General features: G+C 42.5%; 2 protein-coding genes across 6 annotated transcripts in view; both read left to right on the top strand.

Moving 5' to 3' along the window:
- The window catches only part of CLIP1 (CAP-Gly domain containing linker protein 1), a 103,165-nt gene extending 98,116 nt beyond the window's left edge, over window positions 1–5,049 (top strand). For all 4 annotated transcript variants that reach the window (XM_069497576.1, XM_069497578.1, XM_069497575.1 and 1 more), the window contains 3 exons: window positions 359–408; window positions 2,994–3,118; window positions 3,418–5,049. In XM_069497576.1, the coding sequence (XP_069353677.1) occupies window positions 359–408; window positions 2,994–3,118; window positions 3,418–3,643 (401 nt within the window). In that variant the 3' untranslated portion in view covers window positions 3,644–5,049. The remainder of the gene's footprint in view (window positions 1–358; window positions 409–2,993; window positions 3,119–3,417) is intronic.
- A 1,811-nt stretch (window positions 5,050–6,860) lies between these two features.
- VPS33A (VPS33A core subunit of CORVET and HOPS complexes) lies at window positions 6,861–26,151 on the top strand. Of its 2 annotated transcripts, XM_069496729.1 has the most exons (13): window positions 6,861–7,015; window positions 8,452–8,517; window positions 8,946–9,073; window positions 9,943–10,129; window positions 11,132–11,248; window positions 11,824–11,998; window positions 13,430–13,623; window positions 15,097–15,223; window positions 16,614–16,681; window positions 18,083–18,220; window positions 19,879–20,016; window positions 24,019–24,187; window positions 24,570–26,151. In XM_069496729.1, the coding sequence occupies exons 1-13, from the start codon at window positions 6,914–6,916 to the stop codon at window positions 24,749–24,751; spliced, it is 1,791 nt and encodes a 596-aa protein (XP_069352830.1). In that variant the 5' UTR covers window positions 6,861–6,913; the 3' UTR covers window positions 24,752–26,151. The 2 variants fall into 2 exon arrangements, with proteins under 2 accessions (XP_069352830.1, XP_069352831.1); XM_069496730.1 differs by lacking the exons at window positions 13,430–13,623; window positions 15,097–15,223.
- Window positions 26,152–26,363: the final 212 nt, after the last annotated feature.

The raw sequence follows: 26,363 nt of genomic DNA on the forward strand, positions 1-26,363 counted from the left end.
AATGGTGGGCGGCAACAGCCATGGGGTCTGAGAGTGCAGAGCAGTGAAGAAGGAGGTGGTTCTCTTGGTGGAAAATGATGCATTGCATCTTTAAATTCAGATGGAGGTGACAGGCATTCTCACCCAGTAGTTGGCCAGCCTGAGAGGGAACACCTGCAGGGCAGGGCTGGTGGCTGTGAGATCCCTTAGGGGCCATGAGGGGACAGGAGCTCATCTGTGTGCTCTCAAAGAGGCACGTCAGGAAGTCCACACAACAATGCGTTTCTGACACGCCCTCTCACTGCAACAACAAGGAAAAAAGATTGCGATTTTTTTTTTCTTAATCCCCCCTCCACTTTTTTTCTTTTTTAAATATAAGGTAATACTGATACTCAGGCAGAAGAGGATGAAAGAGCCCAGGAGAGTCAGGTAATATTCCTACCTATTTCTTTGTTTTCTTGCTGTTTTTCAAAATCATTTCATGTTTTGAATAGGTAATAACCTCCTGTGGTCCAAACATTAAACAGAATTAAAAATATATATAGTAAAAAGTCGTCTTCCAAACCCTCTCTTTTGCTAAGTTCCCAAACCCCCAAAGAGGTACTTATTCTTATTAGTGTCTTGTCTTTTCAGAGATTAAAATATATACATGTATATGTGTCAATACTAATACAGCCAGCTCCCTTTTTTACGTAAATAATGGCATACGACATAAAGTGTTCTGCACTTACCTTTTAATACCTGCATAGTGTTCCATTATATGGATGTACCGTAATTTAGTCAGTTCCCTGTTGGTTGACATGACATTTGGGATGTTTCTGATCCTTTACGTGTATTATAAACAATGCTGTAACGAATTATCTTGGACAGCTGTCATTTTACATATTAGTATTTTTGCAAGGTAAGTTCCTAGAAGTAGAATTGCTCTGTCAAAGGTTCCTTGCTCATCTTTACCTAAAAAAGGCTGGTTTCTTGAAAAATCAGTCTCCTAAAGCCAAAATTAACAAAATAATTTAAGTCCTAAAAATGGCATTATATGGAGACAAACTATTCTATATTGGGAAATACAATTGTACTTACACAACAAACATCCATACTTTAATTTTAATATTTTGTATATATTTATCCTGTTTAAAATTCAGGCCAGGCATGGTAGCTCATGCCTATAATCTCAGCACCTTGAGAGGCTGAGGTGGGAGGATGGCTTGAGGCCAGGAGTTCAAGACCAGCCTGAGCAACATAACAAGACCCCCCCCCCCATCTCTACAAAAAATAGAAAAATTAGCCAGGCATGGTGGTGGTGTGCACCTGTAGTCCCAGTTATTCAGGAGGCTGAGGTGGGAGGATTGCTTGAACCTGGGAGTTTGAGGCTGCAGCGAGCTATGATCTCCACACTGCACTCTAGCCCAGGTGGCAAGAGACAGACCCTGTCTCCAATAAATAAATAAAATTCAAAGTTACAAAAGCCATCCTTCATTTTTTAAGTAAAACAAAAATTTGGTGAATTTGAAATTGTTTTAGTTACCTGACGTCTCCCTTAAAGGACATGAAAGGGTTCAGCGTCATACAAACTTTCTCTGCATAGCACTGCCTACTTAGTTCATAAGTCTAACAGGCTTAATAATTAACAATGTTTTCTCTTTCCCCCCTTTCCTTTCTGCTTCCATTTGTTTCATCTGCTGCTGACAACACTTTCTTCCAATCAGCAAATGGTTTGTTTTATGTTTCCTAATTTGCGTGTGCACGTGTGTGTTTGTGTGTGTGCTGTCCCACAATACTTAACGTCCATTTTATGGCTTTTTCTTCACTCTTAACAGGATAATGACTTAAAAAAAATTGAGTAGTGAAAATAAACTCAGTAGGTCTACCTTCAGAGGTGGCCTTGCCGATGCTGGAAGGGGTATTCTGCAGAGAATGACTGTAATGATTGCCAACTTTGTTTCACAGCCCTCGTAGGAGAAAAAGACCAAATATACATGAGTGTAGATGTATATGTATTTTAAATATTGTAAAGTGGAACCTTTCAGTTTAGAGAAATGAGACCTTTTTGTTAATATTTGTAGAACAGGGAAGAAACTTTTTAAATTAAAATGCCCTTGGTTTGAAAGGAAATGTTCAGGACAAAAGTGTCCCCTCCTGATGGCCATGTCATCATCCCCACTGCCCAGGATCCTTGGCAGGTGCCTCGTCATACATGTGGTCCCTGCACACTGCCTGCCCTGCGTGCTAGTGTTTCTCCTTAGTTGAACGGGAACTTCAGCCTCTCCATTTCCCCTGAAGACACATTTACTTATCATTCCACCATTACCAGTCAGTCATTAAATGATAGTCTAAAGGGAATTTCCACATAACTTTCTCCTATGTGCAGAACAGAAAAAACCTGGATGGGTTCTACAAGTTAATGGAAGAACTAACCGTTTTATGCCTTTTGTAAAATTTTGTATATGTTTTGTATGTAGTAAAAAGAAAAAAACTTAGGCCCATGTATTCAGAAATGAAAGATGATGACTTGGAAAATGCAAGGTGTTTTTTTCAATTGAAAGAAATGTTTCCTATACTTTTTCATGAATCAGTAAGCACACCACCAACCCACAGATTTAGATGTTTAAGTATAATTCCATTTGCCTCAAAAACAAATGAAGCTTATCCATTGACAGCCGGAAACATTCAAAGAAATGTAATTTAAAATGTTTTTTTTTTAAATATAAAATAGCATCTACTTAACAAGGAACATTTGAAGAATATTGAAAGGAGGAAGGGGGAAAAAAGAAACTACTGTAGCCCTACCACCTAGGCATGGCCTCATTTAAGTTCAGCTCTTTAGTCAATCTCATTCCTGTTTCTTGGGAAGACCGAAAGCTAGAGCTCAGTAACTGCCACGGTTGGTTGGCCCCTCCAGCACACTCTGCAGCCGTAGCTTGAGGGCATACTTACTTCCTACTCCAGCTTATGTGTGTTTTAGATAGTTGACACAACTCACTGGTTTTTTTTTTTTCTTTCTTTTAACAAATCAGATTGATTTCCTAAATTCGGTAATAGTGGACCTTCAAAGGAAGAATCAAGACCTCAAGATGAAGGTAGAGATGATGTCAGAAGCAGCCCTCAATGGGAACGGGGATGACCTGAACAGTTATGACAGGTATTTCCCATTAAGCCATCAAAATAAATGTGTGCTTTTCAAATAAGTTCTCCAATGGATTCTAAAGACAATTGCTGTATAGTTACTTTGCCATAAGTAGATTTCCATAAATCTGCCAAGAGAGTGAGAGACTATGAATGGTTAGCCATGAAAATTCTAAATGTGGGATGTACTACTTGCACTGGAAGCTCACGGACTTGGCCACACTTTTTGCTTATTTTTAAAAATTCTTTATAAGCGTTTCTGTCTCTTCATTTTCTTCTGATAAAGTTTCTGATTTCACACCTTATCGTTTATAGTGATGACCAGGAGAAACAGTCCAAGAAGAAACCTCGCCTCTTCTGTGACATTTGTGACTGCTTTGACCTCCACGACACAGAGGACTGTCCTACCCAGGCACAGATGTCTGAGGACCCTCCCCATTCCACACACCATGGCAGTCGGAGTGAGGAACGCCCCTACTGTGAAATCTGTGAGATGTTTGGCCACTGGGCAACCAACTGCAATGACGACGAGACCTTCTGATGAAGCCTCAAGTCGAGAACTGGGCTTTCTCAGATGTGCTAGCGTTCAAGCAATTTAACACCAGCATTGTGCGTGCAGACTTCAGGAGAACTCATGTTATTTTTGACCCCCCCATCAACAAATCTAAGAAAATATTTTGATCTTCAACAAATCACCCTTTAGTCTTCCCTTTTAAGTTAGAACAATAAATACTTAGCAGGTGAGTTTTCACCTCTTACTTTGTTTTCTTGATGTTTCAGTTTGAAAACATTTGCACCAGATGCCATTACATTTTTTGTCCCTAGACCTCATAGAGAAATCCTTACCCTTATGATACCTTATTTAAGTAACTTTAAATTATGCCGTTACTTTTCATATTTGCACTAAAATATTTCCAGGCTGCATTTGTATATTTAGATTTTTTTGGTTAAGCTTTTGACACTGGAATGAGTTGGGAAAAAATGTGCCATTATGCATTTTCATCTACTCATTTAAAGTATTTTATTCTTATTCAAAGAAATATCTGAGCTCTTTGCACTACCTGTTATCAGTAGTGCCTTTACTTCAGGCTTGATAATACTTAGGTGTGATTATAAATCATGAAACAGGTAAAGGGAGGGGAAAGCCCCCAAACTGCTGTGGGGACATTTTATAATCTATATGCTGCACCCACTCACTGTACTGTGGTGTTTTGTTTATTGGTTTTGCATAATTTCAGCTTCTATATATTGTATGTATATATTTTTTAAAAATTTATATTTTGGGAAAAATACAATGTGTCTTTCTTTTCAGATATTTACCTTTATGAAAAAGAAAACACTTAAAATGATCCTCTGAACATAACAGACTAGGCCAGAAATACCATCATGTGGCTTGCAATTTTTTTTTTCTTTTTGTTTCTTTACCAGATTTCAATAACTGGAAGAATTTTCTCAAATTTTTTTCCTTCTCCAGTAGATAGCCCCAGCAGTCAATTAATTAGACAATAATCCACTGTAAAACACCTAAATTAACCAATTTACAATCTTCCTTTACAAGTTTTTTTTTGCTGAGTTTTTAGATGAATGTACGATGAGAAATTCAACGTTAATAATTTTGGATTTTCTTATCACAAAAAATAAAATGAAGGACCTCAGCCACCAGAATAGTTTGTCAACCAGTTTGAATCCATTTATCTTCATTTGAATGTCTTTTAGAATATGTAAAAAGTAATAAAATGTATCTTCCATGCTACCTGTATAGTAAGAACTTCTATAATTGTATATATGCCTTTGATGTATTTCCCCCTCAAGTTTATCAACTGTGTTTGACAAGTGAATATTAAGTTAATCTGTTATCAGTTGAAATTTTTGGTTGTAAACATTATAATAGGAGTTGTTTCACAAACAGCACACATGTAAAACAGTATTAAAATTTGAGCAAACAAGTGTTCTGTATCTACTTTAATAAATGATTATTCTTTTTTGCCAATGGTAGTAAAGTTAAATTATTCTCAGGTTTATCTGTCATAATGTTTTTTCTTCAGATGAGCAAGCCTAAGCCTTATAAATCCAAATAGCAATTTCCACTGCAGTCTTGTTGCTAAACAGCTTTTAAGAAATTGGTATGTCCTTATCTCAAAGTGTTTTGTGAACTATTTAGCATAAAATAAATACCTACAGTTGTTATCCATTACTGTATCACACCACATTACCTGACAAAAATATAAGTGGCTCCATGTAGTACCAACTATTAATCCATAAAGTTTTAGAAAGAAACTCTGAAAGTTACTGTAGTATTTACAAAAATGGTTACTGAACCAACTGAGTGCCAGGCCTCTGAGTATCTGTTTTATAAACACAGACTCACCCGGAGGTAGATACTTCCAAAGCAGAGTTACTACTTGAATAAGAACATTACTTTGACCTAAATAATACCCTAAGACAATAAATCTTAACTTTGGTATTGGGCTTAGGTGATGTTAAACAAGTCCTCAGTTTTATAGGGCAACTACAGCAGTGATAGCAATGTCTCTCTAGGCCTATAAAAGCATCTGTTATTTGATCATCTTACAGCATCCTGATCCTGTTTGGGGACAGTTTATCACCTTGGTCTTGCTCAGTTACAGTCAAGCATGCTTGAGATTTCGCTAACCTTGGGCATTTTACCCTTTCGAGTAAGTTGTACCCTCAATTAACAGTTCATGACATGGCCTGCTGAGCATGCATTTATTCTCACAGGTGTTAAAATGAATGCTACATTCTCAGTTGAGAAAAACTGCCTACGTGAGAAGAGTTCGCAATATAAGCTGGGAAGCACTGAAAACCAGGTTGAGAACTACAGCATGGAAGACTTTGCATGTGTGCTAACAAGTTTTGTTAAAATCTAAATGTCCTTGATGGAATCAAGTCGAGAATAGAAGTTTTGATCGATTGCTCTTCTGCATCATTCCCACATTCCACTCTTTGCTTACTCATATTCCATGGTAATTGCTTAACGGGTCTTCATAACATAAAGTAGTTGTATAAAAGATATTGAAGGGAGCCATACACTGGAAGACCAAACACTTTCAAGTTTCTTTCACCAGATTCCAAATGGCCCATTTCCATCCCAAAGTATAGAAACGTTTATATCCTCGTAATAATCGAGCAATTAGCTTCCAGGCACCATGCTAAAGTCTTTCCTGTGGACTACACCAGTTTACATCCACGTTACTACAACTCGCAAGGTAACATGCTAATTTTACTGATAAGGCAAGTGGTGGGACCTGGGTTCCAGATGCGATACCGCTTGTGTGAAAAGCCGTATCCCTGTACAAATCTATTAGGAAGGGCTTAAAAACGAAAAAGCCACTCAAAGTTCCCTCGGCCCCTGACCATATTCGTAAATATTAGCTTAAAAACCAAGAGTCCTCATTAGTGCAAAGCGAAGGACCTTCCGATTGCTCTAATTTAAAAAGATTTCCATTAAACTTTAGCCTCAAGGTACCATTGTACAGAAGTCGAGAGTTTTAAACGGGGACGAGTGAGATCCACGCTCTCTCTTTAAACTCCGATGACTCCTGGACTGAGGCAGGGTCTGAAACGGAACCTGGGTCTTGGCGAGAGGAGGAAGAACCCGCGAGGCAGAAGCCAGGCGGACACTAGGGCCATATCAGAGAGTAGTAGAACCCCGCCGACGCTGGCTTCCGGGTTTGGCGTGCGTCACCGGCCCCAGTCACGTGGACGCGCGATCACGTGATGCATCCGTGGGCCTCGCCTAGGAAAGCGCGGACGTGGTTAGAGTTGGGGGGAAAGGGGGCGGTGGGGCAAGATGGCGGCGCACCTGTCCTACGGGCGAGTGAACCTGAACGTGCTGCGCGAGGCGGTGCGTCGCGAGCTGCGCGAGTTCCTGGACAAGTGCGCGGGAAGCAAGGTGAGGGGTGGGAGGCAGCCACACCACCCTCGCCTCCCCGGGTCCGGCCTGGCGTAATCCGGCTCCTGACCGCCCGAGTTCGCGGTGTACGAGCTCCTCGGGGCTTCCCGGGAGGCGAGGCTCACGGCCCTCGTACCCGCGCCCCTGCGCAGGCGGCAACGATGAGGCGGGGAGGGTCTGCGCGTACAGCCGGGAGCCGGCGTGGCACCGCGACTGTTTGTGACAGCAGAATAAGCCACTGTGACAGCCCAGCCCCTGGTGAGCCGGTTTACGTCAGGAGCCCTCGGAGGCAGAGGACGGGTGGGCGGCCCAAGAATGTGGATGGTCCAGTGTGTCCGATCATTACAGCGATCATACGTACCTTCGAAAGTCTGAAGCACCAACACCTTACAACTTGCTGCTCATACTGATTAATGAGAGTTGTAGTTATTGGAGTTTTAACCTGGCTTCCTAAAACAGGATTATTTCTCCTGTTACAGATCCCAGCTTCCCCAAGGGAGATCAGGGACTTCATAGGGTTTCTTTTAAGTGGTGTCACCTCCCCCCCTTCTCCCTTTGGGATTTATGGAGGTACAACTGGGAAGAAAAGTACAACTGGAAAGCCCTGGGAACCAGTCTTGGAGAGAATAGAACCCCGAGAGGTAGAATGGGTGCTGGCAGCCAATGAGAGAAGAAAACAGGCTAAATCGTAGGGGCCCAGTTTAAACTCAGCAAATGATGCTGCAGTCTGAGTCAGATCGTGGATTGTTATCAATATCAACGTCCTGGTTGTAATATTTATTGTACTATAGTTTTGAAAATTGTTACCACTGGAGGAAACTGGACAAAGTGTACACAGGATCACTCTGTATTATTTCTCACAACTGAATATTAACGTACAGTTATTTAAATAAAAATGTCAATTAAAAAAAAAGAAACGATGCTAGAATTTAGCAGTAGAAATACTTCACAGGGGCCCAGAGTAATAACTTGTGATGTCAAAAAGTCCTGGGTTGAAGTTCTGACTCTTTAGGCTGTAGGTAAGATCCAAGGTCCCATATGGCCTTTGACAGTTACTTAAACTTCTCGAGCTTTAAAAAATTTTCATGTGTGTCAAAATAAGATTTGTAATACCTATATTGTAAGTTTTAATTTTGTATAATTAGCAGTTTCCATATGGTTTACTCTAATAATTAATAGCATGACAGAGATACACAACAAACTTTCTGTCCAGGACAGTAATTAACTCTTAACTATCCTGTCACCATCAGCAGCATCACTTGCCCCTGATGTTATTTTTAGACACAAGATATGAATGTGGTCAGAGCCAATTAAAATTTTTGTAAACTGATTAGAGTTTGAAGCAAATATTCCTACCGTGTATGACTATTTTGTATTGATATTGTTGAAATTCCTGATATTAACTGTAATAAGAGAATATTTCTCCCCTCTTGTAGGCTATAGTTTGGGATGAGTACCTAACAGGACCGTTTGGCCTGATCGCACAGTATTCACTGCTGAAGGTAAATGAGCTATTTGGGTTTTGTTAGGGGGTTTACTTTAGCAGTGATAATAGGATTTTACATTTCCTCCTAAGTAATGGACTTGCAAAGCTGTTTGGTCTTTATAAACACAGACACTAGTGCGTAATTGACATTTTGTATATAATGGTCCTTTGGTGAGTGATTCTATGCTGAGCCTAGCATTATGTTATGTGACCATTACCTGGTATCTTTGATAGTTCATCCTGTGAGAGTCATTTGAATGCCAATGCAGTAACAGTGGCTTTATCTTAAAACTTTGTCCTTTATGCGTTTGGCTTTGGGGGATCTAAATTTTGACAATAAAGTATTAATGTTTACTTGATTGGGGGTATTTGTGATTTCTGAGTCTGGAAATGATAGGTAAATTTCAGCCTTTTCATTAACTTTTCATGTATGTGTTTTCCTAGGAACATGAAGTGGAAAAAATGTTCACACTTAAGGGAAATCGTTTGCCAGCAGCTGATGTCAAGAATATTATTTTTTTTGTCAGACCCAGGCTAGAATTGATGGATATAATTGCTGAAAATGTGCTCAGGTATCTCAGAGCTTATATTTGATCTAAAAGAGGTTGATCCTAATAATGGTTTTAATGTACTGAGCTCCTCCTCATTGCAAATCCCCGCTCTTGTCAGTGCATTGGAAGGTGGACTTTTGGAAAACTGGGACAGGCACGGGAGAATATAAAATGAGGGATGAGAAATTTGTGACATTGCTCTGAACAGTTTGAGAGGAGGATCATCATATAACTCCGTTCTTTCAGGATAGCTGAAAGTTTGAACCTGTATCAGTAAAAAGAACCCTGGTTAAAAAAATAAGTAAATAAACCTCTGATGGTTATTTTTCAATATACTGAATGTGGTATGCTTGAATTTCATAAGCAAAACTTAGGAGTTGATTACAATTTAATGTAGCATCCAATCTATAGAGGAAGCCTGCACTCTGGTACAATTGATTGATGCAGCCCCTAACATCTTAAAAGCATAGGGGCTATTTTTGGAAGTCCCCTGTCAAGGAGAGAGAGGTGGAAGTCAAGAGTGATCCTTCATTTTATTATAAGACTCTGTGGCTGCATAGCTTTGGCTAAAGAACCATTTGTCTTCAGTAAGACACAGGTATCCTATGTCAATAAATCTGAGAGCGCTAATGCCCCATAAGTGGTTTAAGAGAATGCTAGAAGCTACACCACAAAGTGCTGGCTACGACTCAGTGCCGCGTTGCTGTCAGAGGGAAGAAAAAAGAGAGCAATCAACTGTAACGATTTGAGTCTGAGAGTCAGTATTTGTATGTTTATCTAGCTAGCATTTATTTAGTGCCTGCTGTGTGCCAGGCAGAGGGGACAGAATAAGCAAAATGGTCTATGACTCTTAGGAGCTCATAAGCTAACAGATGTTCCTTCCTTTGCAGCGAAGACAGACGTGGCCCAGCGAGAGATTTCCACATTTTGTTTGTGCCAAGACGTAGCTTGCTGTGCGAACAGCGGTTGAAGGATCTGGGTGTTTTGGGATCCTTTATTCACAGAGAGGAATACAGCTTAGATCTCATTCCATTCGATGGGGATCTCTTATCCATGGAATCAGAGAGTGCGTTCAAAGTAAGTTTGGCATTTCCTGCACATTGGACTTTAATTTTTGCCAAATTTATGAGCGTGGAAGTGTCACAATAATTGCTTTAATTTGTTTTACGTGATCACTGCGAAGCCGAGGCCATTTCATGTGTTTACTGATGTTTAATATTTTCTCTTTGGCAACTTGTTCATTTTCTTTGCCCATTTTTTCTCTTTGAGGAATTCTTTGTATATTCCAGATACTAATCATTATGGGTTATAAAAGCTGCAACATTCAGGCGTGGTGGCTCATGTCTGTAGCCTCAGCTACCTAGGAGGCTGAGGCAGAAGGATTGCGTGAGTCCAGGAGTTCGAGGCTGCAGTGAGCTGTGATTGCAGCTATGAATAGCCACTGCATTCCAGCCTGGACAACACAGGGAGAATGTGAGACCCTGAGACTCCCAGTCTTTAAAAAATAAAGAAGAAAAGAAAAGAAAATTAAAGCTTCAAAGTATCCTCTCCCAGTCTGTGGCTTGTCTTTTAACTTTGTTTGTAATGTGTTTTGTCATGTAGACATTTCCTATGAAAAGTAGTTAATCCCAGTCCTTTGGGAGGCTGAGGCTGGAGGATTGTTTGAGCCCAGGAGTTCCAGAAACCAGCCTGGGCAACATAGGGAGACCTCTTTCTATGTCACATGTTGTCAAAAGAAAAAAATTTTTTTTAATTAGCTGGGCATAGTGGCACATATCTGTAATCCTAGCACTTTGAGTGCCAGGTAAGCAGTTTTCTTCCAGAAGCCCCAGCTCTGCTTGGCAGAGCGGCTTCCACAGCTGCACCCGACTGCAGGGCTGCCAGCCTCGTGGTCTGAGCTCCCAAACAGCAGCTTAGGACAAAAGACTCGAGTCCCCCAGCTTCCCCAGCAGAGTGTGAAAGAAATGGAAATGATTTTATTATCTCTTGCTGAATCCCAGCCTGAGGAACAGAGGCAGGCACCTGGCAGGCCCCCGGGAGGTGACCACGGCCCGACTATAACCGCCTTTCCCCCCACAGGAGTGCTACCTGGAGGGCGACCAGACGAGCCTGTACCACGCAGCCAAGGGGCTGATGACCCTGCAGGCTCTGTACGGAACGATCCCACAGATCTTTGGGAAAGGAGAATGTGCTCGGGTGAGAACTGGCTGCTTTCTGGCGGTGAAGGAGGGGGCGCCCCGTCACACCCCAAGAATGGGGAGGAATGGGAAACTCTTCATGAGCAGATACAGTTGATCCTCATTATTTACGAAATCTGCACTTGTGAATTTGCCTGCTCGTTGCAGTGCGTTTATAGCCCCCGCGTCACTGCCCGTGGTGCTTTAGTGGGCGTGCACCGAGTGGGGAAAACGTCAGTTACCCTTGGCCATTCTCCCCGCTGAGGTTGAACAAGGCCATGCTCTGCCTTCTTGTTTCAGCTCTCAGACTGCAAACAAGTGTCCTTGTCACAGTCCTATTTAGTGTCACATTTTTTCACACTTTTGTACATTTTTGTCCGTGATGTTGCTCTTTAAAATGGCCTGTCGGCTCAAGTCTAGGTGTTGGGATGGGTGGGCAACAGCAGGTGCTTTTCTAGAGCTGCTTGTTTATCAATCTCACTCTTGCAATTTTCCTCCTTTTTGACTTTTTTGGTTGTCTTTCTGTTTTTAGCTGAATTTTAAAATCTGCTAGTTCCCAGGAGGGTCCCACCTGATGCAATGTTTTGTTTCCAGCAAGTGGCCAATATGATGATCAGGATGAAGAGAGAGTTCACAGGAAGCCAGAATTCAATATTTCCCGTTTTCGATAATCTCTTGTTGCTTGATCGAAACGTGGATTTATTAACACCTCTTGCCACTCAGCTCACGTACGAAGGACTCATTGATGAAATTTATGGCATTCAGAACAGTAAGTAAAGTAGGTCTGTTTTCACTAATAGGTAATGTTATAAAAGTATCCTTTATATGGAGGCTACCACTTTTATTTTGCATACGTAAGCATTATTTGAAATTAAAGATCCAATTTTTTTTTTTTTTTGAGTCAGGGTCTCACACTGTTGCCCCAGGTAGAGTGTAGTGGCGTGTCATAGCTCACTGCAGCCTTGAACTCCTGGGCTCAGGTGATCCTCCCACCTCAGCCTCCCAAGGAGCTGGGACTACATGTTTTTTTTTTTTAATGATTATAAGAGCATCTGTATACATAAGAATTTTTCATAGATCAGATTATTTTCTTTCCCTAGATTCCCCGATGCAGGATTTTTTGGGTTAAAAGGTGTTAACATTGTAAGGCGCTTGGTACATGTTGCCAAACAGCTTTACTGAGAAGTTATATCAGCTTACGAGCCACCAGCAGTTCACGAGGGCACATGGTGTTCCAGGGAAACAGTGACTACATTGGTTTGGCAGGAGCAGAGGTGGAAGAAGTAGATTAAGGCTACTTTGCAGAGGAACTGGATACCATGCTAAGGAATTTGGAAGCTTATTCTAGATCAGGGTGGACACCTTTTCTGTAAAGACCCAGCTAGTAAATATTTTAGGCTTTTGCTGGTTACACAGTGCAGATTATACAGCAGATTATACAGAGGAATCTTCCTACCTCTGCCATTGGAATGTGAAAAGAAGCTATAGACAATACAAAAAGAATAGGTGTGGCTATGTGCCAATAAAACTTTATTTACAAAAACAGGAAATGGAAAGAATTTGGCCCTCAGGCCTTAGTTTCTGATCCTTGTTCTAGAGTGGCTTTCAAACTACTTTGGACTGCAACTCCCAATATCATGACCCAGTATATATACACATGCATGTGTGTGCCTGTGAAACTGAGACAAAAGTTTTATTGAAGAAAAAAGAAAAACCAAAACAATACCTTCCCTTCCTTCATGTGATATGGATATGCTCTGGTATTTTCTATTCTCTTCAGGTTTTGTTACTGTTGTTATATTGTTTTGCTTTGCTTTTAAGATGCTACTTGCAACCCACCAGGTTGATTTCATGATCCACTAATGGGAGCCGACCTACAGTTTGGAAAACACTAAAAGATAATGGGGAGATCCTTGTGAATTCTCTGAGTAGAAAAGTGACCTAATCCCTGAATAGTTTAGAAATTGGACATTGCTGCGAGTGGTTTATATAGGTGCCCCAAAAAAAGTTAGAACCAGGATATCAATATTAAAGAGTCACTATTCCCTGTACTTTGATCATGAGCAATCAGAAGCTCAGACCTATATGCTATTTGTAGTCTCACGTTCTCTCCTGAGTTGGAAATTGTTTTGTGCCTGGGCACTTGATTGGTTCTTCAGTGATTGCACACAGGTGCTCGTTCCCTTCCATTGTTGTTCAGGCTACGTGAAACTGCCTCCAGAGAAGTTTGCACCGAAGAAACAGGGCGACGGTGGTAAGGATCTCCCCACTGAAGCAAAGAAGCTTCAGCTGAACTCTGCGGAGGAGCTCTACGCTGAGATCCGCGATAAGAACTTCAATGCAGTGGGCTCCGTGCTTAGCAAGAAGGCAAAGGTCATCTCTGCAGCATTCGAGGTGAGGCGAATTTGGGTTGACATCCTGCAACTCTAGGTTTTGGTAGATGCACACCCCCAAGGAGAGCAAGAGCTCCAGAAATACGCAGCTGTTAAGCAGGGCTTCAGCTTCAGCGCATCCTTCCTCATCCTCGGTAACTACAACTTCAGTATGGAAAGACCCATGGCTTTTTTCATTTTAAACTTTTTCCCCAGCCCCATGACAAAGGTGTTGTGTAAAGTTTTTCTCCTTTTGGGGGTGGGGGAGGGGCAGGACAGGACACAGGTGTTTGCAGTTAATAAATTTTCCTCCTAAACATTCGCTTTATCTTCTTCTTTTAAATTGTTTCTGGCCGGGCACAGTGGCTCACGCCTGTAATCCTAGCACTCTGGGAGGCCGAGGCAGGAGTCCCAGCTTCTCGGGAGGCTGAGGCAGGAAGATCGCTTGAGCCCAGGAGTTTGAGGTTGCTGTGAGCTAGGCTGACGCCACGGCACTCTAGCCAGGGTGACAGAGCGGGACTCTGCCTCAAAAAAAAAATAAAAAATAAAAAAATAAATTGTTTCCTACCTCACTTAAGAGGAAGCCAACTGTACAATAAATAGAAGACCCTCTGTAATAGAACCTGGCGTTCATGGTGAGAACTCCAAGTTTAACCACCGTGTCCATGGGGGGGCACCCTGCAGTGTGGTGGGTGATAATGGGATCGAAATCCCCAGCCAGCCCAGGGCGTCTAAACTGCTGGTGTCATTATCGCCTGCTTGCCGCCTCTTGCCCGTTCAGCGGTTTATTCTTGGTTTAGCGCCTTTTGAAATGTGGGAATTCAGTGAGATGATAAACTCTGAATGTTCAGACTTTGGAAACATAAATTGGAAGCATTTTTGAGGACTAATTTTTCACTGGGCATGAAGTTCCGAATTTTATCTTTCTTAGGAATTATATTCATTAATTGATTTTCATATTTCTGAAGTCACTTTTGCTTTTAATTATTAAATTTTGCCAAACAGTATTCTCAGACTAAGCCGGGTTCACTTTGCTCATGGAGTGTGCTCAGGACTGGGGTTCAGTGGCAAGAGTGGATTTTTTCTGTTACACAGGAAGCTCTTCAGTGTGCATGTTCCCTGCTAAGCATAATTTTTTGTCTTAGTATTTTATTCAGAAATTTGCATGGTTTACCTAATACTGTCCTCCACTGATACTCGCATGTCCACAAAATACTGACGCAGTGTGAGCTGGCGCGTAGGAAGAGCAGCTGTTAGACATTTGCTCTCTACGGAAGTGCTGATTCGGGAGCCAGGCGCCGTGAGCAGTACCTGTAGTGATGCACCATCTTTTCTGGTTTTCTGTGTCATGCTGGAGCTGGGTCGGCCCGATTTATTTGTGTTCCATTGTTTCTTTCGCATTAACAGAAATCAGACATCCTCCGCACAACACAAGGAGCAGAGCACCTAAAAATAAAGTACCTTCCTGCTGACATGCTGCTCTCGTCCCTTTCAGGAAAGGCACAACGCGAAGACAGTCGGGGAGATCAAGCAGTTCGTTTCCCAGCTGCCACACATGCAGGCGGCGAGGGGCTCCCTCGCCAACCATACCTCGATCGCGGAGTTGATCAAAGACGTCACTAGTGAGTATCCTTTGGGATGACTGTGTCTGTCTGGGGCTGACAGGGACACAGTGTCCGGCACCACCGTCGCCAGCACCGTGATGGCTCCTCGGGGGAGTCAGCTCTAGTTTAATACCAACGTTAAGTAAGTGTACGCACGTTAATAGTTGGGAATGTTCCACTTGTGCTTAGCTCAGTTTTTTCATTGTCAGCCATTTGACAATGAATGCAGAGAGGAGGAAGTTGACCCATACGTTTGCCGTCACAACAGGAGGTAGTTACCTTCTGTAGTCCAGTTTTTTTCCTCGTGTGGAGGATTACTTACCTGGAGCAACATGACGTTTCTGTTGGTTTTGTTTTGTTTTTCCCTTTAAAACTTTCTGTAGAATTGGTACTGAGAGCATATATTGAAAATTTTGAAAGAGCTCGGAAGATGTCTATTAAACCAAACACAAGTTTCTTCATTAAAACACAGGGCTGCTGGCCGGGCGCAGTGGCTCACGCCTGTAATCCCAGGACTCTGGGAGGCCGAGGTGGGAGGATCGATCGCTCGAGGTCAGGAGTTCGAGACCAGCCTGAGCAAGAGTGAGACCCAGTCTCTACCATAAAGAGAGAAAAAAACCCAGCCAGGCCTGGCAGCTCGCGCCTGCAGTCCCAGCCTCCCAGGAGGCTGAGGCAGAAGGATCACTTAGAGCCCAGGAGTTGCAGGTTGTAGGGAGCTACAGTGACACCACTGCACTCTGCCCAGGTCGACAGAGTGAGATCTGCCTCAACAACAACAACAAAAAAAACAAGGCAATTGAACACCCTTCCTCACAACCCCCCACCCTTTTTTTAAAAAAAAGAAAAAAAATTAAAAAAAAAACATAGGGCTATAAAAGCTGAGGGGGAGATTGTTTGGGGCCCTGTTTTATGAAGTATACTTCAAATCGTAAATAAAACACAGTGCTGGAAAACCAGTCCTTTGTTTTCTCAAGTTAATGGAAGTGGAAATCAACTGAAAGTAGGTTGAATCTGATGATGAAAATGGCGTGTTCTTGGGAAATGAGCTGTCGTTGACACTGAGGCTCATTCTGCAAAGTTCTGGGTCTGTATTTAAATTCTAGGAATATAAAGGAGTACGGTAGTCGACTAAATGTAATTTAGGAGTACAGAGTTCTAGGGTTTTCCGTGTTTTGTAGAAGATTCTCTTTAGGTGGTGATTTCAACTGTTGCTTGCTTGCTTTTTTGCATGTCTTGTTTCTTTTTTTTTTTTCTTTTTTGTTTTAATTTTCCTTTTCTTAGCTGAGACTTTGTCCAGGATTTTTTGCATATCTTATTTCTTAATCATGCTCTGTGTATAAAAGCACAACACCATTCAAATAAATTAACATTTAATTTCTAACTTGCAAATTTGCCTGTTATGTTTTAGCTTCTGAAGACTTCTTTGACAAATTAACAGTGGAACAGGAGTTTATGTCTGGAATAGACACTGATAAGGTATGTAGGCAAAAAAACTCTCCTAACAAATAGTTTAAAGTTTATCAAACATAAGATTGTAGGCAGTGTGCAGTGGCTCACACCTGTAATCCCAGCACTCTGGGAGGCCGAGGTGGGAGGATCACTTGAGCTCAGGAGTTTGAGACCAGCCTGAGCAAGAGTGAGACCCTGTCTTTACTAAAAATAGAAAAAATTAGCTGGCAACGTGGTGCTTGCCTACAGTCCCAGCTACTCAGGAGGCTGAGGCAGGAGGATCTCTTGAGCCTAGGAGTTCGGGGTTGCAGTGAGCTATAAAGACACCACTGCACTCTAGCTGAGGCGACTGAGCAAGGCTCTGTCTCAAAAAAATAAAATAAAATAAGATTGTAGCCAGAAAAGCAATTGCTTTGATTCCCATGCCTTGCCTAAATATTTTTTAGAGCAAATGCAAAATGTAAAAATAGAGATTTTATCAAGTAACAGATATTTAACTACTCTGTGTAAGACACTTTCTGCTATCCATGGTGAGATGAGACCCATCAGCTGACATCAAAGATCTTTAAGGATCATAACAGATAAAATTAAGATATTTGCTTTTTTGAGAGAATTTCTTTTTTTTTTTTTTTTTTTTTTTTTTGAGACAGAGTCTCACTTTGTTGCCCGGGCTAGAGTGAGTGCCGTGGCGTCAGCCTAGCTCACAGCAACCTCAAACTCCTGGGTTCAAGCGATCCTACTGCCTCAGCCTCCCGAGTAGCTGGGACTACAGGCACGCGCCACCATGCCCGGCTAATTTTTTCTATATATATATTTTAGTTGTCCATATAATTTCTTTCTATTTTTAGTAGAGACGGGGTCTCGCTCTTGCTCAGGCTGGTCTCGAACTCCTGACCTTGAGCGATCCACCCGCCTCGGCCTCCCAGAGTGCTAGGATTTACAGGCGTGAGCCACCGCGCGCGGCCTTGAGAGAATTTCTTATATAATTCCTTTAAATATCCAGCTCTGTCAGTAAGTTTTATTCACTTTAAGAAAGTTCTTAACTTATAAAACAATTCTTGTTACTTTTCGTTAGATAAAGTGCTGATATTATCGAAAGAGACTATGTCACACAAGCCCCAGAAGCCCCAAACATTTGCAGCCTCTCAGAAAGTTGTCCATGGAGACAGACGTGTCAAGACAGGCATTCGGGTTGACTAGTTGTAGCCTCACCGCCTTGGGCTCCAGGGACGCAGCCCGATTCCTGGGGTGTTGGTGTGGGGTCAGGGCTGGGGACGCTGTTTCAGGGAAGGGTTGGGGAACGTGAAAATAACAAGCCATTCTCCCACACATCATCTTTATTTGACTTTGAAAAATAATAGTATATATCAAGTTCTTTGAGTCCCCAAACCAGATCCTTAGCGTATGCATATACAACCTTATTTCTAGGTCAACAATTACGTCGAGGATTGTATTGCCCAGAAGCATCCACTGATCAAGGTGTTAAGACTAGTGTGCCTGCAGTCTGTGTGTAACAGTGGACTCAAACAAAAAGTCTTGGATTATTACAAAAGAGAAATTCTCCAGGTCAGTATATGTTTTAATTATTAATTCACCAAGGGGGAAAGCATCTTTTACAAAAATACTTCACAAAGCTGCTATTTTGGTGTATTGTTACTATTATTTTTTAAATTTTTTAATACCTAGAGGATTTGGTCTTGGTGTCTGTCACTGTTTATTGTATTTGTGTAATAATGATAATAATAGCTGGCATTTATTGAGCATTTACTATGTGCCAGGGTCTGTTGGAAGAGCTTTGTGTAAGTATATTCATTTGTTTAATTTTCACAACAGCCCTGTGAGTTAGATTCTGTTATTGTCCCCATTTTATGGATGAAGAACCTGAGGCACAGACTTGTTAGGTAACTCACCCACGGTCACCCAGCTGGTAGGTGGCAGCACCAGTGCTAAAACCCAGGCATCTTGGGTCTAGCACCCATGTTCTTAACTAGGCAGTTATGTGATGGAGGAATAGAACTTTCTGCAAATTTCTGGTAACAGTTCTTTACCAGGCTTGCTTAATTTAAGCCTGTATTACTTTATAATGAGGAAAAACCTACTGTTACTTTAAAAATTCTCTCTGTCAGAAAATGTCTCTCCTCTATTTGAAAATATAAGAGTAAATGCTGTTACTAGTTAAAGTACATTATTGTTAGCATTAAGTGCTCATTAATTTTTTTTTGTCTTTTTTTTAAGTATGCATTCTCATGCAATTCAAATAATGCTGGGTGCGGCGGCACACACCTGTAGTCCCAGCTACTGGGAGGCTGAGGTGGGAGGATCGCTTGAGTCCAGGAATTCAAGAGCAGCCTGGGCGATATAGTGAGACCCTGTCTCTGGGGAAAAAAAAAAAAAAAAATTAAAATAATGCAGAAGTGTATGGAGCAAAATGTGAACGTCCCCTCTACCACATTCGTCCCCATTTCCCTCCCCGGCTGTAACCACTGTCAGCAGGTTGGTTTCCTAACTCCCAGACCCTCCTCTCTGTGTGTATATAGAGGATATTTCGTACAGAGACTGGGGAGCGAGACTGACTGGATCCTGGTTTCAGCTCTGCTCTTCACTCACTGTGTGGCCTCGGGCACGTTGTTTAAACATCTCTGTGACATGGAGGAGATAACAGTACCTACCTCGGGGGTGACAGTCAGGACGGCCGAGTGAATGTCTCCAGAGTGCTTAGGACCAGAACAGGGCCCGCTCGGAGAGAGTATGACATAAGCCTTGGCTACTATTCTTGACTAGTTGCTTTTTTATCAGAAATAAATCCTACTATATATAGTATTCTATTATTGGGTTTTGACCTTAAGAATACATCCAGAAGGTCTTTCTTTCTGAGGTATAGCTATACCTCATTCTTTTTTAGAGCTAATTATATCCCATCTATAAATTTACTGTCACTTATTTGATGCCCACTTAGGTGAGATCCATAAATTCTGACTTAAAAGTAAAAATTTTAAATCCCTCTTTGAGACAAAGAGCTGGATTAATAGAAATGAGCAAGCAACCATAGGACAAATGTCGTCCTCTCCCCTCTCCCCTGTACCGTTGACAGTCACTGCTGGACTTTGCTAACACGCCCCGGAGTACAGATCAGATTGATTTGTTGGAAGGGCCCTTTTTTTTAAATCGCAGAAACCCTTTCCCTGATCTGATCTGACATCAAGGCCGAACGACATCTCTTGCAGACATATGGCTATGAGCACATCTTGACCTTACACAACCTGGAGAAGGCCGGCCTGCTGAAACCACAGACGGGGAGCAGAAACAACTACCCCACCATTCGGAAAACGCTGCGCCTCTGGATGGACGATGTTAATGAGCAGGTAAGACGCGCTCCTCCACTTTCACTCGGTTGAGTTCCTGGGTAGATAGTTCATTGTGACAACATGTGCTACATCTGCCTGGCTTCCCAAAAATAATTTCCTAATGTTTTTGCAAGAGTAATGCATCATGTGCTGTATCTGTCAGAGTCCCAGCAGGAAGCAGACGATGCTCTCAACTGGGCAGTTTGCGGAGAGTTTAATGAAGATGTGAGCAGGAGGCTGGGCGCGGTGGCTCACGCCTGTAATCCTAGCACTCTGGGAGGCCGAGGCGGGTGGATCGCTAGAGGTCAGGAGTTCAAGACCAGCCTGAGCAAGAGCGAGACCCCGTCTCTACAAAAAATAGAAAGAAATTATCTGGCCAACTAAAATATATATAGAAAAAATTAGCCGGGCATGGTGGCGCATGCCTGTAGTCCCAGCTACCCGGGAGGCTGAGGCAGTAGGATCGCTTAAGCCCAGGAGTTTGAGGTTGCTGTGAGCTAGGCTGACGCCACGGCACTCACTCCAGCTCAGGCAACAAAGCAAGACTCTGTCTCAAAAAAAAAAAAAAAAAAAAGATGTGAGCAGGGGTAGGGGGGCCTCACCAGCCCAGACCTGCAGGGCAAGGAGAGTGGGTTATTCCGGAAGCCTGTCCTGGAACCTGGAGAGAGGAGCTGTGTGGGGAGGCCATCTGACCAGGCGAGGGTTGGGGGCCTCTGGTTGAGGGCACGGCCGGCCTCCAGCAATGTCACCGAGAGGAAGCTGGGCAGTGGAAACCTGGGCCTCATGCCACGGCCCGCTCTCCAGTTCCCTCTGGTGCCTTCCCTTGGGCAGCTGCAAACAGAGGGCCCGGGAGCCTGCTGGTATGGGACCTCCAACGTCTGCCTTTGGACACAGAGCATCGGGGAGAAGGTGGAGAGTGTCTGGAGGAGCCAGTGGAAATGTCAGCACACTGAACAATTCAGCCCCCCAGAAGCACGGCACACAGTGCCAAGGGAGCTCCCTCCATGCCAACCCCAGTTTCTCTGCAGAGGCAACCCTGTAGCCAGTGTCTTATCTTTCCATTTTGTCTTAATTTCAAAATATTAAGGGGTTATGCCTGTTTTAGGTTACATGGATCATTTTTGTAATGCTTGAGTCGTGGCTATAGGTGTGCCCGTCACCCAGATGGTGTTCATAGTACCCATTAGGTTGGTTTTTTTCCTCTCTCCTCCTTCCGTCTCCCCTCTGGTTGCTTTCCATTGAGTTTTCCTTCCCTCTGCGCACACATGAGCTCACGGTTGGTTCCAGTTTAATAGTGAGTACATGTGTTTGTTTTTCCATTCTTGAGATACTTTCCTTAGGAGAATGGTCTCCAGGTCCATCCAGATTGTTGCAAAAGATATTAATTCATCTTTTTTCATGGCTGAGTAGCACTCCATGGTGTGCATATACCACGTTTTATTAATCCACTCATGTATTGACTGGCACTTGGGTTGTTTCCACATCTTTGCAATTGTGAATTGTGCTGCAGCGTTCGAGTGCAGATGTCTTTTTGATGAAAAGTCGTCTTTTCCTTTGGGTAAATACCCAATAATGGGATTGCTGGATCGAATGGTAGGTCTCCATTTAGCTCTCTGAGGAATCTTCATACTGTTTTCCATAGAGGTTGTACTAATTTACAGTCCCACCAACAGTGTATAAGCCTTCCTTTCTCTCTGCATCTACTCCAGCATCTCTTTTTTTTGGACTTTTTAATAAAAGCCATTCCAACTGGGGTAAGGTGATATCTCATTGTGGGTTTAATTTGCATTTCCTGGATGATTAGTGATATTGAATATTGTTTCATATGTTTATTGGCCATTTGTCTTTCCTCTTTTGAGAAGCTTCTGTTCATGTCTTTTGCCCACTTTTTAGTAGGGTTTGGTTTTTTTCCTTGCTGCTTTGCTTGAGTTCTTTGTAAATTTTGGTTATTAGCCCTTTATCAGGTGTGTAGTTTGCGAGTATTTTCTCCCATTCTGTAGGTTGTCTTTTTGCTCTGTTGATTGTTTCCTTAGCTGTGCAGAAGCTTTTTAGTTTAATCAAATCCCATTTATTAATTTTCGTTGTTGCCGTGATTGCCATTGGGGTCTTAGTCTTAAAATCTTTGCCTAGGCCAATATCTGGAAGAATTCTTCCTACATTTCCCCTAGAATTCTTATGACTTCATGCCTTAGATCTAAGTCTTTTATCCACCTTGAATTAATTTTTGTGAGTGGTGAGAGGTAGGGGTCCTGTTTCATTCTTCTGTATGTGGCTGTCCAATTTTCCCAGCACCATTTATTGAATAGGGCTTCTTGTCCCCAGTGTACATTGTTGTCTGCTTTGTCAAAGATCAGCTGGTTGTAGGTAGATGGTTTTGTATCTGGGTTCTCTGTTCTGTTCCATCAGTCTATGTCTCTTTTTGTACCAATACCATGCTGTTTTGGTTACTGTAGCCTTGCAGTATAGTTTGAAGTCTGGTAACGTGATGCCTCCAGATTTGTTCTTTTTGCTTAAGATTGCTTTGGCTATTTGGGCTCTTTTCTGGTTCCAAACGAAGCACAGAATTATTTTTTCTAAATCTGTGAAGTATGACTTTGGTAATTAAATGGGGATTACATTGAATTTGTAAATCATTTTGGGTAGATGGACATTTTAACAATGTTGATTTTACATATCCATGAGCATGATATGTTTTTCCATTTGTTTGTACCCTCTGCAGTCTTATCTATCCTTTTAGAAAGATTCTGTGCATAAACAGACATTTTTACACAAAGGGTGCATGTCCTCTACCTTCGGTCTCCAGTGTTCTGATGTGGGTGCACTTTGCTTTACCTTTATCGTTTATCCTAATGTTTCTAAATTTCTTTTCTTTTTTTTTTTTTTTTTTTTTTGAGACAGGGTCTCACTCCGTTGTCCAGGCTAGAGTGCACTGGCATCATCATAGCTCACTATAACCTCAAACTCCTGGGCTCAAGTGATCCTCCTGCCTCAGCCTCCCAAGTAGCTGAGACTACAGGCATGAGCCATCACACCTGGCCTTGTCTTTTTTGATTTTTCATCAGGGACTTTATTAGGCTGCCTCTTGCAACAAAAGCTAATAACTACACAGTCTCCTCTATCAATCACAAATTGGATTTTTCCCCCCATTGGAAAAATAAAGAACCTAATGTCTGTGTTGTGTCATGTAGGTAATATATTAGTTCAGCTGTCTTCGCTGTTCTGACCTTCCTTCCCCAAACCCACCCCCACTTAACAAGGGATCTTGAAGAGCCTTCCATGATCCACCCCATTCTTTTTAATTGTTACATAGTAGTTTCGAAGCTGTACCTTATTTTATGATTTAACAGATTCCTATTGATAAAATTCAGGTTGTTTCCAGTCTTTTGCCTTATATGCAGTGTTATGGTTAATATGTTTATACTTCGGTCTTCTCTGGTGGATAAATGCCTAAAAATAGAATTGCTGGGTTCAAAGATTATACACATTGTTGCTCAGCTAGAGAGTGCCAGGTTACCCTCTGAGAAGTTTCTTGCCAAACCAAATGACAGTTTTTCATCTTCAGTACCTAGAGCTGCTTTGAGTGGCTTTTCAAGATTTGAGTCAAAAGTGAAGCTCTGCAGCCTGGGCAACACAGTGAGACCTCATCTCTATAAAAAATAAAAATAAAAAAATTAGCCAGGTGTGGTGGTACATGCCTATAGTTCCAGCTACTTGGGAGGCTGAGAGAGGAGGACTGCTTGAGCCCAGGAGTTCAAGGTTATAGTCGTCTGTGATCAGGCCACTGCACTCCAGCCTGGGTGTCAACGAGACCCTGTCACTTAAAAAAAAAAAAAAAAAGGTGGAGCACTCTGGCTGCTGAAATAGAGCCCAGCTGGGGTGGATTGGAGCAGGACGTGGGGCGGGGGGGTTGTGTTTCCACCTTAAAATGCAAATCAAATGATTTTGGATTATCCAAAAGGCCACAGTCAGGTGACTCTAAGTCTGTATCCACAGGTGCTTTTTTTGTTTAATCTTTAACAGAATCCCACGGACATATCTTACGTGTACAGTGGTTACGCGCCGCTCAGTGTGCGACTGGCGCAGCTGCTCTCCCGGCCGGGCTGGCGTAGCATCGAGGAGGTCCTCCGCATACTCCCAGGGCCCCACTTCGAAGAACGGCAGCCTCTGCCCACAGGACTGCAAAAGAAACGTAAGTCTCAGTCCAGCATCTGCAGATAATTATGCACTGTTAGTGTGGTTTTCATGTATTGTACGATTGCTTTTCAAAATACATTGGGAGAGCACTTGAGAGTCAGAGTCAGGTATACTTGTTTTGCCGGCTGCTGACGTATATGGGAAGCACTAAACTGGGCTGCTCCCTCAGGAGCGGCAGCTTCCAACCTCTGTGTCGAGAGTCGCAGGCATTAGAAAAAACATTGAGATCAAAATCACTGTTCCTGAGTTTCACACGAACTGTCTATATTAAGACACGTTTGACTTTTTGATTCTTATGAATGATAAAATGTTTTAAGAGTTGGGAAGAGAAGCAGCAACAATAAATAGTTTTTAATTCTGAAATATTTAAACTTTAGGTCAACCTGGAGAAAACCGAGTCACTCTGGTATTTTTCCTCGGGGGCGTAACCTTTGCTGAAATTGCTGCCCTGCGATTTCTCTCCCAGTTGGAAGACGGAGGTACAGAGTATGTAATTGCTACCACTAAACTAATGAACGGAACCAGCTGGATAGAGGCTCTGATGGAGAAACCTTTCTAGGGTGTCCAAAGGAGACATAACAAGTGTATTGCAGAATAAACTGCCTTTTTGAAGAAGTTGCTGAAGTGAAGTGAAACCCCATAGAAGAAACACAGGAATACAGAATTTTCTTTGGGGTCAGATTCTTAAGTTATACTACTGTCTTCTCCTTTCTGCTTCTCTTTTTTTGTGTTCCTAATTTCTAGAAGAAGGAAGACTAGAAGAGAATCAACCTGGGTAAAAGAAACACTGGTTTTGAGTTTTCTAAGCTCAGGATCTTCGTTAGAGGCTTCTGGAAGTACATTAAGGATGGTGGGCTGGGTGATCCATACAGCCACACAAATGGGGCCAGTTCTTAAAATAAGAAAGCCAAGACAGAGGAAGGAAAAATGAAAATAAAAGTAGAATGTCCAACCCCTAATACACAGTGCTGTCTTTCTTGAAGACACACCATGCCTAGCACAATGGTTCAGTGTCTGGGACTAGAGATGATGTTATCACTGAGTTGAAATTTCTTTTTCTGCACAGTATGGCCGATTATATTTAGGGTCACCAGTCTCTGTCTTAACTCATCACTGAAGCAAGTTTTGCTTCTTCTCCTTCTTACAAAGCAAAAGGTTTGGGGGAGCTTCCTGCCCAGAAACAGTTTATGCTCTGTCTGATCAGCTACATCTGTGTAGGTTCCTTACTTATCTAGGGCCTTTTACATTGAAGGGCATAATCATTGAGGACCAGCTTCCTGAGACCATTAGTGTACGTGTTACCAAGTCCAGGACATTTCAGGGTGGTGCCTCCGTTGAGGTTTCCACTTTCTTTCCTGGCCATGATGGGCCCAGCTTCCAGCTGGTCCCACTCTAAGCAGTGGTAACTCTGGTTTCTTCAGCATCTTCCGACTCCGTCTCCGGGGCAGCTACCCCATGTGCTTCTCTGGCAGTCTGTGGCCACTCTTTGCTCAGCCTCTTGTATCTGTTTTGCTTGAAAACATGCGGCTGTTTCAGTCCCTGGTCTGTGAGCTCAGCCTTCTCTGGTGTATCTCATCGATGATCTTGGAGTCCAGCAGCCACAGCTGCTGCCCTGCAGGAGACTCTCAGGCTGCGGTGGAGAGCAGGGGTGTTGGTGGAGAAGTTGAAAAACCATGTGTGCTCCCTTCCTCCCTCCTGCTCCATCCCAGTGTCCGGAGGAGGTGAGGGCACCAAGGAGACCAAGTCAAGTTCATGGCTTCACTGCCCAAGTCTCCAGCAAAATTAGTGCCCTTACTTTGCTCTGTCCCATCCGGGTGTGGTTTCTATTATAAATTGGTAACCACACATGGTTTTTCCTCACCTTTCTCATAGTGGAATTCTTACAGGCACACTGTGTATTATGAGTGAAAGAGGAATTCTGTATTTTTTAAAAAAATCTCTTTAGTATAAGAATGAAGGGTGGCAGGGGCAATATTTAAAAGATTTGTTTCTCATGGAATTAATTTGGCGTTGATGGTCAGTATTTGAAAATGTCTTAAGGAAAACCATTCTTGTTTTAGAAAATCCTTTTTCAAATACTTGTTATCCCAGGGAGATTAGTTTATACCTTCTAGCCCCAGCAGTTGTCAGCCTCAGCTGCTTCAGAGAATGAAATCCACCTGGTCCCTCAA

The sequence above is a fragment of the Eulemur rufifrons genome, chromosome 21, assembly GCF_041146395.1.
Source record: "Eulemur rufifrons isolate Redbay chromosome 21, OSU_ERuf_1, whole genome shotgun sequence".
Lineage (NCBI taxonomy): Eukaryota > Metazoa > Chordata > Mammalia > Primates > Lemuridae > Eulemur > Eulemur rufifrons.

Bases quoted from the DNA above. Each gene is read 5' to 3' on its own strand.
- VPS33A (XM_069496729.1), top strand. From the start codon at position 6,914: ATGGCGGCGCACCTGTCCTACGGGCGAGTGAACCTGAACGTGCTGCGC. The intron at 10,130-11,131 runs GTAAGTTTGGCA...TTCCCCCCACAG, and splicing joins AATCAGAGAGTGCGTTCAAA to GAGTGCTACCTGGAGGGCGA. The intron at 24,188-24,569 runs GTAAGTCTCAGT...TTTAAACTTTAG, and splicing joins CACAGGACTGCAAAAGAAAC to GTCAACCTGGAGAAAACCGA.